We start from the raw sequence: 13,469 nt of genomic DNA, 5'->3' as shown, positions 1-13,469 counted from the left end.
ATATAACTTACAATATTTATACAAAATTCCAAAAAAAAAAAATTAAAATTACACTAAACCCGGCCCGGCCCCCGTAACCCGTACGGTTCAGTTTTTACCCAGATGAACCCGAATCCGTTAAACCCGTTAAGGACCAACCCGGAACCGGCTCGGACCGTAACCCATACGGGTCCAAAAAATGGAGGCCCGGACCGGCCCGGACCGGCCCGGTTAGCCCGTTAAACACCTTTGCTTAAAATCATACATGATGCGAATTTGAATTAGTTGGGTCAGTAAGTCCCAATACCAGATACTATAAAAAATGATAGATATATACCTTTACTTTACATGCAACAATTCAACAATATAAGGACTATTCAAAATAAAAGAGGAGAAAGAAACTTCCGGTGCAATCCAAACAAGAAGGACTTATTCAAAAATAAAAGAAATGAAAGAAACTTCCAATGCAATCCAAGTTACAAGTTGATCATCGTAGTTCTTTTAAATAAAATAATAATCACAGGATTATATATTAGTAATGGAAGCTTCTGATAAGAGTGTATAAGAGAGCATTGAATTTAACGATGGGCTATGGTGGATGAGAGGCTTTAATTGAAGGTGAGAAAATGGAGTTTGAGTTACCTCAGTATGACTTTAATGAAAAGCCACGTTCTTCACCAAAGTTGCCATTGGTTACACTGGCAGCAAGGATCATAACTATAGCTTGTGCTGTGGTCTCAGTTGTTGTGTTGAAGAGCAATAAAGCTACTTTAGATAAAGGAGCCAAACTTGAGTACGATTATTTCCGCTCATACAGGTAATTATTACTCCATCCGTTCACTTTTACTTGGCACGTTTTGATTTTTCATGTCCCTTAAGAAACAATAAATGAAGTGCATAATTTACCATGATACTCATATTAATTGATGCATATTTTATTGGATTTGAGAAAATGAATTGAAATGAGTAATAAATACTGTGGGTATAACAGGAAAAAAAATTGTCTTCTCTTGATATGCGTAAAGTGACAAGTAAAAATGAAATCTATTTTTATTATACATGCCAAGTAAAAGTGAACGGAGGGAGTATGTTCTTAAAAATAAAGCACAAACATTTTTATAAGCATTTGAATGGGAAAAAAATGTAAGTAGTGCTGATGATGTGAACAATAACAATAATAAGAAGAATCTTATTCGTGGTTTTCTTCTTGTATAGGTACATGCTTGGTGTAATGGTAGCAGGAATTATCTACAACACATTGCATATTCCCTTCGCAGCCTATTACCTCATATCAAAGAAACGTCTCATAGGGCATCACAGCTTTCGCCAGTTTGAATTTTATGGTGATAAGGTTAACAAAGATTTTGCCTTTTTAAATTTCTTTGACTATTGAAAACTATATAACCTTTTCTTTTTTTTTGAGTTTGAGTTTATGTAAGATAATACAAGTAAATCTATAAAGGGAGCCTTGACGTAACTAACTAACTGGTAAAGTACGTTGCCATACAGATTTGAGTCGTGGAAACAGCCTCTTGCAGAAATACAGGATAAAACTGCATACAATAGACTCTTGTGGTCCAACCCTTCTCCGAACTCAGCATATAACGGGAGTTTCATGCACCGGCTACCCTTTTTTTAATACAAGTAAATTGCTACGATAAACATTAATTAGTAATCTATAAAAATGATAGGAGTAACTAACCTTCAATAACATATCAAATCTGATGGTGTAAAAAATATTGACACTTTCGGTATAACTTTGGTCAATTTTATAGGTACCAAAACAACCTTGTAATGACATAAAATAAAAGGTAAAAAATATTTCGAAAAATATTCCCGCAACGAGATTAATTGATGTCATGGTTTTACTTTTACATATGCAGATTACATTTGGCATACTAGCAACAGCAGCTGGAGCAGCACTAGGTGCAACAGTGGATTTGCAAAAAGTTGTTTATACAGATAATAACTCAAAGATACATGACTTCTTGGGACTGATGTACATCCCAGATGCATTTCTTGTAGCTGCATTTGTGAGCTCTGGAATTTCTTCTGTCCTATCCTCTCTCAGTCTTCACAAGACTGATTGACCAAGATTAAACCAAGAAGATGCTTGCTAAAATGATAGAAATGGTCCTTTATGTTTTGGAGTTAGTTTAAAATAGTCTCTTAAATATATTCTTGAGAATTTTTGTCTTTTAAATTTGCCAAAAGCGAGCAATTTTAGGCTCCATCAAATATTTAACAAACTTTGGTCGTTACGTTACAGCTTGTTTGGATGGCTGTTACCCATCGTTTTATAATATATTTGTATTGTATTGTATTGTATCATTTTATAAATACAATGTTTGGATAGATTGTATTGTTTGTGGTTGTTAAATAACATTTTGCTGTTTGGTTTGATTATATCATACTGTACTATAACTGATAAGCTTACTAAAATACCCTCAATTGTTTAAATATTAAATTTATCAAGAATTAACGCATAAAAATAATTTAAGAAAACCTCTTTCTACTAATTTATCCCAAATATGTCTTATAAATAGATTAAGCAATTAAATTCACGCAAATCCTAACAAAATTAGCAATTTTACGTTGGAGTTAGAAGCGGCAGAAGTTCCGGAAAAGAAGGGACGAAGATAAAGTAGGTTATAGATGGGAGATTTGGAGTGTAAATTAAATTAAAAAAAAAAAGTAAACGGTAAAATAGAATTATGGAATAATAAGTTAGGGTATAATTGGAAAAAAAAAAAAGAAAATAATCCCACCACACCAAATCGGTTGTTTCAAAAAAGGGACTTTTCATTGTTCCGGAATAATGAATTTAACAATATAATACAACCAATTTTAATGAAACAATCAAAACAAACATTGTTTTGGGATAACAATACAATATGATATAATGAGTAACAACCATCCAAACAAGCTGTTAATGGGTACTATGAAGAAAAAGGTCTAATGAAAACTCACATTTGGAGGTGTAATTTTTGCATTTTTTTAATCTATTTTTTGGTTTATTTATGGTTAATTTTTTTAATTATAATTTTCTATCAACAACTAAAGTTTATTAAAATTTGATGGAGACCAAAATTTTCTTACTTTTAGAATACTTAAAGGACGAAAACTCCTCGGAAATATATTTAAAAAACTAATTTAAACCTGCCCAAAATAATAAGGGACCTTTTTTGCCATTTTACCGAAGATGCTTAGCAAAGTTTATTCTTATATTTCTATTTTATCAAAAGATTGTATAGATTTTTCGAATGTATGCGATCTACTTTTGTTAGTTTTGATACTTTAATATCTTACGGTTTTATATTGGTCTGAGAGAGCTTTTCACTTCACCTAAGTTTGCTAGGCTTTTTGTCCTTAAAATATCTACAAATTTTACCAAGTCAAACTAAATTATCCATGCTAAACAGTTCTTGCATTTTCATGGTTAAACATAGCACTAGTCGTACCTACCTTGAAAAGTAATTAAAATAGTCAAATTCTAGATAGATACTTATTGTATTATGCAAGAATCAGAACAAATAACAGGATATAATAAAAGATAGCTTATACATAAAACCCCCCATAAACTTGATTTATTTTGGAACTTGAACAATTCAATAATGTTGAATTCCATCTAGTCCCTTCAACTAGATTTTTATGTGTTCATAATCACACTGGACCAAAATTTGGTGGGATGTATTTTTCACGGGCCAGAAGCGTGGAACATTTAAAATTAATTTTAAAATTAAATGATTGTTTTCTTCTTTTAAATCAGTGCATTTCTGGAGCATATTTTACTATGGGCAATTGTTGACTTGAGTAAGTTTTGGTTTGACGATTGACAAAGCAATACATGCATGAATTAGGTCCATACACAGGGCACAGACAAATTCAAGCACAAGGCGCGTGAAGGGGATAAGCATAAGTGGTTATATATGATATCTCCTGAACAAAAAGATTGCATAATTGATAAGGAGCAGGACTCCTTACTTGAAGAGAACTCTATCCTAGATAAGGGAGGAATTAGAAGTTGAAGATAACTTGAACTCTTCCACTAAGGAAGAGTATAACATTAGAACTCTAGTTAATCTTTTTTCTACTAACTTTATATACATCCGTCGTGTTCTCTTTTACAGGGGACGCACAAACGCTGAAGTTAATCAATAATTGAGAGCAGAATAGCAAGATATTTTGCAAGTAATTCCTGTGTGTTTCAAGTGTGCGAACATAAAGCTACATGAACCAGATAGAAAAATCAGTTCTAAGTGTTTGTCTCTTATTCTTGTCCAATTGTAGTAGGGCTTTTGAATTGTATCTTCAGCTTTCTTTGGAAGCATTTGTACTAGGTATTTTGAGTTGTATTTTCAAGTGTCGCAACAGCTTGTGGTTGGTTGCTACAAGGGTTGGAGGTAATCCTTAGATTTACAAGAGTTCTGTAAACATTGTTGTTTGGCTCAGTGATTTAGTGAAGTGTTGGAAAAAAATCTACTGGGAAGTAGGACTTGATTTTTTCACCTTTTGAGTCAGATGTTTTTCCACGAAAAATACATGTGTTCTTTATTTTCTACATTTATTATTCTGCAACTGTAGTGTAAGGAACTTGTAGAATAACCAGGTCCTTCTATAATTTGTGCATGCAAAATATTGGACACCACACAAATTGCCCTCCTCTTGTGTAGCATTGAAGTATAAAACATCAATTGGTATCAGAGGGGGTTATCCTTGAAGACGCTAACACCTTAGGAGAAGATCAAGATGAGTGCACCACCTGAAAATTATGAAGGGCAATCCACTTCTAGGCAGGCCACCACTTTTTAATGGTCAGTACTACTCTTGGTAGAAGTCAAGGATGAGAGATCACATACATTTGAAAGACTATGAGCTATGGGACATTATCACTGATGGTCCAATGTCTGCTTTCAAGAAAAATGTTGAAGGAGTAGATATGTCAAAGACAAAAGCTGATTGCAATGCTGAGGATTTGAAGAAGTAGGAAAACAATGTCAAAGCCAAGAAATGGCTTGTTTGTAGACTTGGTCAAAATGAGTATAGTAGAATCCAAGGTTGTTCCACTACCAAGCAAATTTATGACACACTGCAAGTGGCCCATGAAGGAACAACTCAGGTAAAAAGATCAAGAGGAGCTCTACTGTACTCTCAGTATGAAAACTTTGCCAAGAGCGATAGAGAAACCACTGAAGATACGTACACAAGGTTCACTACATTGACAATTGAACTAAAATCTCTTGGAAGGATTATACCTGAAGATGAGAGGATTGAGAAGATACTTATTAGGGTCTTGCCACATACTTGGGAAAGCAAGATCACTGTCATTTCAGAATCAAAGAATATTGCTACACTTCCTTTGGATGAATTGATTGGAAACCTCACTACTTATGAACTTAGGAGACAAACCATGAAAATGGATGTGCCTAAGAAGGAAAAGAGTTTGGCACTCAGAATTACTGAAGGTTCTTACCTGGAAAATGATGAAATGGCAATTATTACCAAAGGCTTCAAGAAGTATCTATGGAGAGGAAAGTGTTCCTCAAGAAGTGAAAACTATAGAAAGATAAGAGCTCCGGAGAAGCAGACTAATGATGGATGTTATAAGTGTGGAAAGACTGATCACATGATCACGAACTGTCCTTTATGGGAGATTGAATGAAAGAAGGAAAAGGATAAATGAATGAATAGGAAGAAGGAACAGGTTCATCCTAATAAAGGCAACAATAAAGGATCAACCAAGGTTATGGTTGCTGCTTGGGGAGAAAACTCAGATGAAAGCTCTGATGATGCTGATGATGATGATGATGAACAAGCACTAATGGATATTGGAGAATCTGATAAAGAAACTGAGGTAAGTGTCTTTCATCTCAAAGACAAGATTAATTTTTTGTCTAAAGAAAGATTATCTGAATTACTGTTAGAGCTGAATGATGAGTTTGAAGATGTGAATAATGAAAAGGAATAATTGTCAAAAGAATGTGTCATTTTGAAGGCTAAGTGCAAAAACCTGTAACTTAGGGCTTGTGAAACTGAAAGTGAAAATACATTGTTAAAGAACCAGGTTCATACACTTGACACAACTATCCTAGAACTTAGATCTGAAAATCTAAAATTAAAGTTAGGAACAGGAAAAAGGATAGCTGGTAACACACAATTCACTATAGAGAGAATTTGGGAAAAATAAAAGATGAGTTGTATAAAAGGTGTCATGGCCCAAAATCACAATATCGTGATGGTACATATCATGATACTAGGCAAGCAGACAACTCACACATGCCAACATCTTGAAATTCAAAAAATATGAAAATAAGCTTAAATAAGTAAAAGTCTCATAAAAACTGGATGAAAACATCACAGCTCAATACAGAATTTCCCAAAAGATCCAGGTGTCATAGAGTACATGAGCATTTATACAATAATATGGTCTGACAAATGAAATACTATCTAGGAAGGTAGAACAGTCTAGATAAAAACTAAAAAATAAAAGAGGAGAGTCAAGGACTACGGACACCAATGCAGCTACCTCGAGGATCTCCAAACTGAATAATAGCTCCAAAGTCAGCAACTACCATACCCAGAAGTACCTGGCTCTGCACACAAAGTGTAGGGTATAGCGTAAGTACAACCAACTCAATAATTAACGAGTCTAACCTTTGGGCTGAAAGTAGAGACAAGCTTCACATGTACAGTCCAATTATAGAAATACAGTACAGAAATGTAGACATGCTTTCAAGTTCAACAGCTAAAGCTCAAACAAGTAAAATATGCTAAGTGTAACTGAAATAAGGATTGATACATCTCGATATTTACATGTCAATTATGTAAGCCAACTATAACACAAAGCAGTGATGAAGTCATATGCATACTCTCAGGAAAATCAAATCTCCCAGTCCTCTCATTCACTTCAATCCTCACAGTCAGTCAATCCTCCCAATCGTTCGGCACCCACTCTCAACACTCGCACTCACACTCAGTGGGTACCTGCGCTCACTGCTCATGAGTCAGACTCCGGAGGGCAGATCCTGCCTAAGCGCTATAATAAGCCAATCATGGCATGAATCAATAAAACATGTTGCGGCGTGCAACCCGATCCCACGTATATCCTCACAATCAGGCTCTCGACCTCACTCAGTCATAAATCTCTCCAGTCTCTCCGGCTCACAAGTATCATGACAATCAGCCCAAACAATAATGATATTATGTATCAATAATGGCAACAAAGACTGTGTGATCACCCAAGAGGTCATCACTTATTTTAAAATAAAATTCTACGTTCTAAGGCTTTAAAAACTTCTTTTAGAATTATCTCGATTTATGTGTACAGTCCAGGCGTGTAGCCGGAAAGCTTATATGTGAAAATCTGTGAAAAATAATAAATTTTGATTATAAAATGAATTAATTTGACTTTGGTAAATATTTTGGGTAAATAGACCCGAACATGTGATTTGACAGTCCCGTAGGGTCCATAGGAAAATATGGGACTTGGGCGTATGCCCGAAATCAAATTCCGAGGTCCCAAGCCCGAGAAATGAATTTTTAAAGAAAATTATTTTCAAAAATTGTTTAAAAGATTTGGAAATGAATTTTGATTAGAACATGTTGGTATCGGGCTCGTATTTTGGTTCTGGCGCCCGGTACAAGACTTATATGTGATTTAAGATAATTATGTGAAGTTTGGTGAGAAACGAAATCCGTTTGACGTGATTCGGACCTTAAATGCAAAATTTGATATTCCAAGAAGTTTTGAGAAATTTCATTGATATTGAGGTTTAAGTCGATGTTTCTGATGTTATTTTGGTGATATGAGTACACGAATAAGTCCGTATGATGTTTTTGAGGTTGTGTGTACATTTGGTTTGGAGCCCCAAGGGCTCGGGTGAGTTTTGGATAGGCCACAGGGTGCATTTTGAACTTAGAAAGTTGCAGATTTTAATGCGAGCTCGCAAATGCAAAGGGTGGATTGCAAATGCGAAACAAGCCCAGGCCTGCCTTATCTCGCAAATGTGAGTGTCCTTTCCGCAAATGTGATGCCTTCGCCGCAAATGCAACATATGTGTCGCAAATGCAAAAGTCCAGCAATTCTGAAGGGTTCGTAAATGCGATCTCTGTTTCGCATTTCCCAGCTTAGCGGAGGTCGGGGTTCGCAATTGTGAACCCCTGTTCGCAATTCCCATGCATGAGACCTGCAACTTTTATACTTAGATGATTTTAAACTCATTTTTCATATCCTCTCAAAATATAAACACACTAGGGCGATTTTTCAAAGGCTTCTTCTTCTCCAAATCAATTGTAAGTCATTTTTAACTAGTTTTCTTTAATCATTAACATCTTTTAACATGATTTCAACTTAAAATCAATGATTTTCATGTGGAAAATTTGGTGTTTTGTGTAGAACCTATGTTTTTCAAAAATTGGGGATTTGGACTGCGATTTGAGTTCCGATTTCAAAACAATTTATATATTTGGATTCGTGGGGGAATGGGTAATCGGGTTTTGGTTCGAACCTCGGGTTTTGACCATGTGGGACTGGGGGCTATTTTTTACTTTTGGGCAAAACTTTGGGAAATTCATTTCCATGCATTCAAATTGATTCATTTAGCATTTATTGATGTAATTAAGTAACTTGTGACTAAATACGAGTGAATTGACGGTGGAATCAAGGGGTAAAGCAATAATTGAAACTTGAGTTGTGTTCGTGGCATCGAGGTAAGTATTTGGTCTAACATTAGCTTGAGGGATTAGGAGTTGTGTCCTATTTGCTATTTGCTTCTTGTTGAGTACGACGTATAGGCATGATGATGAGTATCTATACGTTGCTGTCGAGCATGACCGTGAGTCTTAAATTGCAATTTATTTTGTGTTCTTGAATAGTACTACGGATGATTTAATTGATGCTTCTCGATATTGAGCAAGGATTAAGTTTGTTTTCGTGGAAATTATTTATGATTGAGTATTGGTGTTAGATGAGATGAGTAAAACTTGGGTTAAGATTGGTTATAGTTGTTTCTCCCTCGTCGGGACGTATTTACTTTTATTGTCGAATCCCTTGCCGGGATAGTGTAGCTTATTGTTGATCTATTGCCGGGACTCTTGGTATGGTTGTTGCTAAAGGTATATAAATGTTATGTTAGATCGGGTTGCACACCGCAACAATACTATATATGTAATGGTTGCACGCCGAAACAATGTTATGTTGGATCGGGTTGCACGCCGCAACAATACTATATATGGAATGGGTTGCATGCCGCAATAATGTTATGTTGGATCGGGTTGCACGCCGCAACAATGTTATATTGGATCGGGTTGCATGTGGAAACAGTGATATAAATGGATCGGGTTGCATGCCGCAACAGTGTTAAATGATAGCGATCGGGTTGCGCGCCGCAATAGTGTTATTATGGTTTTGTTGTAAATCTTGAATTGTTCTCTCATATTTCTCTTAAGTTTCTTATGGATTAGATATTTCCCCCGTAGCATGTACCCCTCCTGTGTTAATTGTATATTCCTTTTTATTTTCCGTTGTATATTATATAACTGCACAAGTTTATCTGGAGTCTGGTCCTAGCCTCATCACTACCTCGTCGGGGTTAGGCCAGGCACTTACCAACACATGGGGTCGGTTGTGTTGATGCTACACTCTGCACTATGTGCAGATTCCGGAGCAGCTTTTGGACAGTAGAACTTGGGCAGCCTGCCTTCAGTCCAACCAGAGATCCTGAGGTAGTCCTGCAAGCGTCCGCAGGCCCGGCATTCTCTTCTACTTTATTATGTACTTTGTTTTCATTAGATTTTGAGAGAGATTGTATTTATTTCAGACATTTGTTATAGTAATTGTGAGCACGTGATTTTTGCTTATTTTGAGAATTTTGCATGACATTTTGGATAATTATTTTTTTTCCTGTGAATGTTTACCTTGTTTTAATTAATTGAAAAATACCAAAATACATGTTGCATGCATATTTAGGATTTAATTATGCATTTTTGAATTAATTAAACCATGTCCTATTTTAAAGAATGAAAATCACAAAAATATGAATTTTGGTAGCTTTGTCATTTTTATTGTTTAATTATGTGATTTTATTTTAATCAATATTTGATCTTGTGTGTTAATTATTGTTAAGGGTTAATTAATATATTTTTAAAATAATCGTGGTTTTACAATTTAATTTAGGAATTTTGGTTTTTAGGAATTAAAAGGAAAATGAAAGAAAAAGAAGAAAAGAGTGAAAATCGGATTGGGCCATTACTTTTGGACCAAAAACCAGGCCCAAATCACCCATGTACCAGTCCAGTTGGCCTGGCCAGAGACGTCTTAAAACGACGTCGTTTGGTCACTCTTAATCAAGGTCGTTGGATTAAATCGATCCAACGGCTGAGATTCAATCTCCCTTACCCGTTCCCAAACTCGACCCGTTACCCGGATCCAGTCAACCACCCCCCCACTTAAACCAAACGTCACCGTTTCCTTTAAGTGAATTGATCCAGGCCATTGATCGTGTTTGATCCAACGGCCAAGATTAAACCACCCCCTCCGTATATAACCCTAATCCCTTACCCCACGCCCCAAACCAAACCCACCCCCCTCACCCCTATTCAGTCATCTCTCTCAGAGACGACCCCTCGAAACCCTAGAGCCGCCACCCCACACTTTCACCTGAAACCCGGCATTAACTATGTCGTTGGCCATGAAACTAACACCCCTAGAGCACCTAACCACCCTCGTTACGGATCCGTTAACCGTTTGCCTCGAATCAACCTCCAGCTTCTCGAATCTTCAATAGAAGATTCGAGCAGAACCTAAACCTACCCCAACCGGCCCCAAACTCATACTAGACATCTCCCCGACCTCCCTCGTCACCAAACTACCGTTGGTTTGGTTCGAATTAGACCAGAACCGTTCGAACCCCAAATCGAACCCCCAAGAACCATAGAAACCAAAGGTTGAAGTTGGTCCAAATTAAAGGATGATTTGGGGGTCTAATCGACCTTAGTCAAAGTGTTTTCAGTTTAGAACACTCGATTAAGGTCCGTTCGACGTCAAAAAGTCAGAGTTAGAGTCCAGGTCAGGGTCGTCCAGTTCTCCGAAGTTCTTGAGGTATTTTTTCTTTCCTATTTGTTTCATTTTTGTGTTTGTTTATATCTGTTTATCTGTTTAGTGTAGTGTTATTGATTTTTCAATTTTTATATCTATGAAATATGTACCTTTTATTTGATCGAACTTTTTCTGGTCATGGTTAAGTATATGATAAACTATATGATCGATTTGAATGAGTTTCGTCAATTAGTTAAAGTTTTATTATAATTCCTGTTTCTATCAATACGACTCGAATCACCTGTGTGTCTGTTCAATTCTGATTATTTGATATTGATTGTATGTGTTGTAATTCGTGTAGTCGATTGGATAAGTATCGTCGATTAGTTTTACATGCTTGAATGTTAGAATAACCTGATAATAATTTGACTCATGCTGCTTCAATTCTGATTGAATCACTATTGGAATTTGATAGGCTGGATTAGTTATAGCTGAGGTGTTTATAGTTTAAATTCAGTTCATTTAGATAATTGAATCAGTGTAGCAAATGGCTTAGTTGAATATTCTGACAATAGGGTACTAAAGTACCATTAAACTAATGAAATAATTTAAAACAGTAGTGGGAGGGGGTTGAAGGCTATGTAAAGGATCATGGGCACCATTTCACAAGGTTTAAGGGATTTTGAATAGAAAAATAGGCTGCCCATACCCGCGTGGGATTAATAAATAAAAAAGAAGTGTAGTGGGGAACAAAACATATACTAGTGGAATTGAAAAAGAGATGATGGGCAGAATTAGTTTAAAAATTCTGCCTAAAGTGCTCTTGAGAGCTGGCAAGGTTAGTGTTGGATATAAATGGGGGTCTTGGTTCTTCTTTTTTAACAGACCGGAAGGAAGAGAGTGGAGGGAGCTTTCACTGTTTCATTGCCTTAATTAACTTGTCAAAATCTCAGCCAGTAGTCCAACTGCCTGAGAATCATAAGCAGTTTGAAAATTCTCTGCTTCAAGTTTCAGAGATCACTTTTGAGAGTCTTTAATCAGTTAGGAACATTTCTGGAAAATTGGGAGGGAAGATTCTGAAAAACTGGAATAGAGTTTCAAGAGTTAGTCTAGTTCAACTAATGCTACCCCATTGAAACTGAAAAGAGCTTCAACTCTAACTGTGGAGTTGTATTTTCGAGTTTTTCTTGGTTGCTGAATTCTAGGGGTGTTTCTGCTTGTGTTTCGACTGATATTTGGTTGTTGTCAAGCTGTTTGGGGTCAGTTACTAGTTGTTTGTGTTGCTGTTGGTATTGCTGGGAATTTTAACTGGTGTTTTCCTGAGTCACTGCTGGTTATCTTTTGGTGCATTGCTGTTGTGAACTGTTGTTGTATTACTACTCGCATTTCTGCTGCTGCTGATTTCTTCTTCTTCTTCTTCTTCTTCTTCTTCTTCTTCTTCTGCTTCTTATATTTCAAACATCCAGGTACATATCCTGGAACCTTCAAGCTTGTGGACATGAAATGAAATGCTGCTTGAGATGATTTCTGACTTCTCATGTTTTATTTTAGTTCAAAAGTGTAGAGCAATTATGTTTATTCGAATTTCATATCACTTGTATAATTGGACTGTTTGAGGTCGTGTAGGATTGTTAAACTCATTTGATTTGTGTGAAGAATTGAAACACCAATTTTAATCTGGTTTACTCCTTAATTCGTGTTGTAGTTAAATCTGATATTTGGCCTATGATAGTTTAGCATGAGAGGTTTGTGATAGTTAGTAGTAAAAATCTGATTCTGAAATTGTTAATGATATGGCTTGTAGTTAATTTTGAAATAATGGTAGACATGTAAGATTTGAACATTCTAGGCCATTTCAGTATATTAATCATAAGGACTGCATGAAAGTAATACCATTTGCCATGGTTATATGGAGTTGAATTGCTTACTTTGTAAAAAATCAATTGCTGATAGTCACTATTAGGTTGGAAACGATCACCAGTCTGCTTACACATGTGACAACCCTGTGCCTGTAAATTAAATTCGTTGCATTCTCAGTCTTTTGTTTCAAGTTTAAAGCTCAAACGCTGAGTCCTGTATCTTCTGAACTTGGGCCTGCCATAATTCATCTTGCACCTTCTGACGATTTGGGCCTTGCCCCAAAGCCTAGGCCCCAGAAACATCATGTCGGCCTCATTCTAAGACCATGAAGTCTCAATTTAGGCTCCTTGATTATACTTGGGCCTGTACAGAGGCCCATGATGGACTAGTTATCAAATTGAACTGAATCTATTTGAGTACTTAATCACGGTTCAGTGACATCCTAATTAATTAGGGCCTTTTGTTATTATTAGAGATGATATATGATAGAAAATTCGTAGTCCTTTAGGTTGGCTTTAAAATAAATAAGGTGCACCGCGCCAAATAAAATCACAAATCGCGTGGCCCTCTTTAAATGTTCACATTAAGTATTTAG

At 36.0% G+C, this 13,469-nt stretch overlaps 2 protein-coding genes across 2 annotated transcripts; both read left to right on the top strand.

The window, feature by feature from the left end:
* The first annotated feature begins 561 nt into the window (after positions 1-561).
* Positions 562-2,334, top strand: LOC104242226 (CASP-like protein PIMP1). The gene is made up of 3 exons (XM_009797249.2): positions 562-796; positions 1,195-1,330; positions 1,863-2,334. The coding sequence occupies exons 1-3, from the start codon at positions 606-608 to the stop codon at positions 2,067-2,069; spliced, it is 534 nt and encodes a 177-aa protein (XP_009795551.1). The 5' UTR covers positions 562-605; the 3' UTR covers positions 2,070-2,334.
* Positions 2,335-4,822: 2,488 nt separating this feature from the next.
* Positions 4,823-5,641, top strand: LOC138881315 (uncharacterized). Its single transcript, XM_070161528.1, has 2 exons — positions 4,823-4,962; positions 5,005-5,641. The coding sequence occupies exons 1-2, from the start codon at positions 4,823-4,825 to the stop codon at positions 5,639-5,641; spliced, it is 777 nt and encodes a 258-aa protein (XP_070017629.1).
* The last annotated feature ends 7,828 nt before the right edge of the window (positions 5,642-13,469 follow it).

The sequence above is a fragment of the Nicotiana sylvestris genome, chromosome 11 (genome assembly GCF_000393655.2).
Source record: "Nicotiana sylvestris chromosome 11, ASM39365v2, whole genome shotgun sequence".
NCBI lineage: Eukaryota > Viridiplantae > Streptophyta > Magnoliopsida > Solanales > Solanaceae > Nicotiana > Nicotiana sylvestris.
Note: the sequence above shows the minus strand (reverse complement) of the source record. Positions and strands in the feature narration are given on the sequence as shown.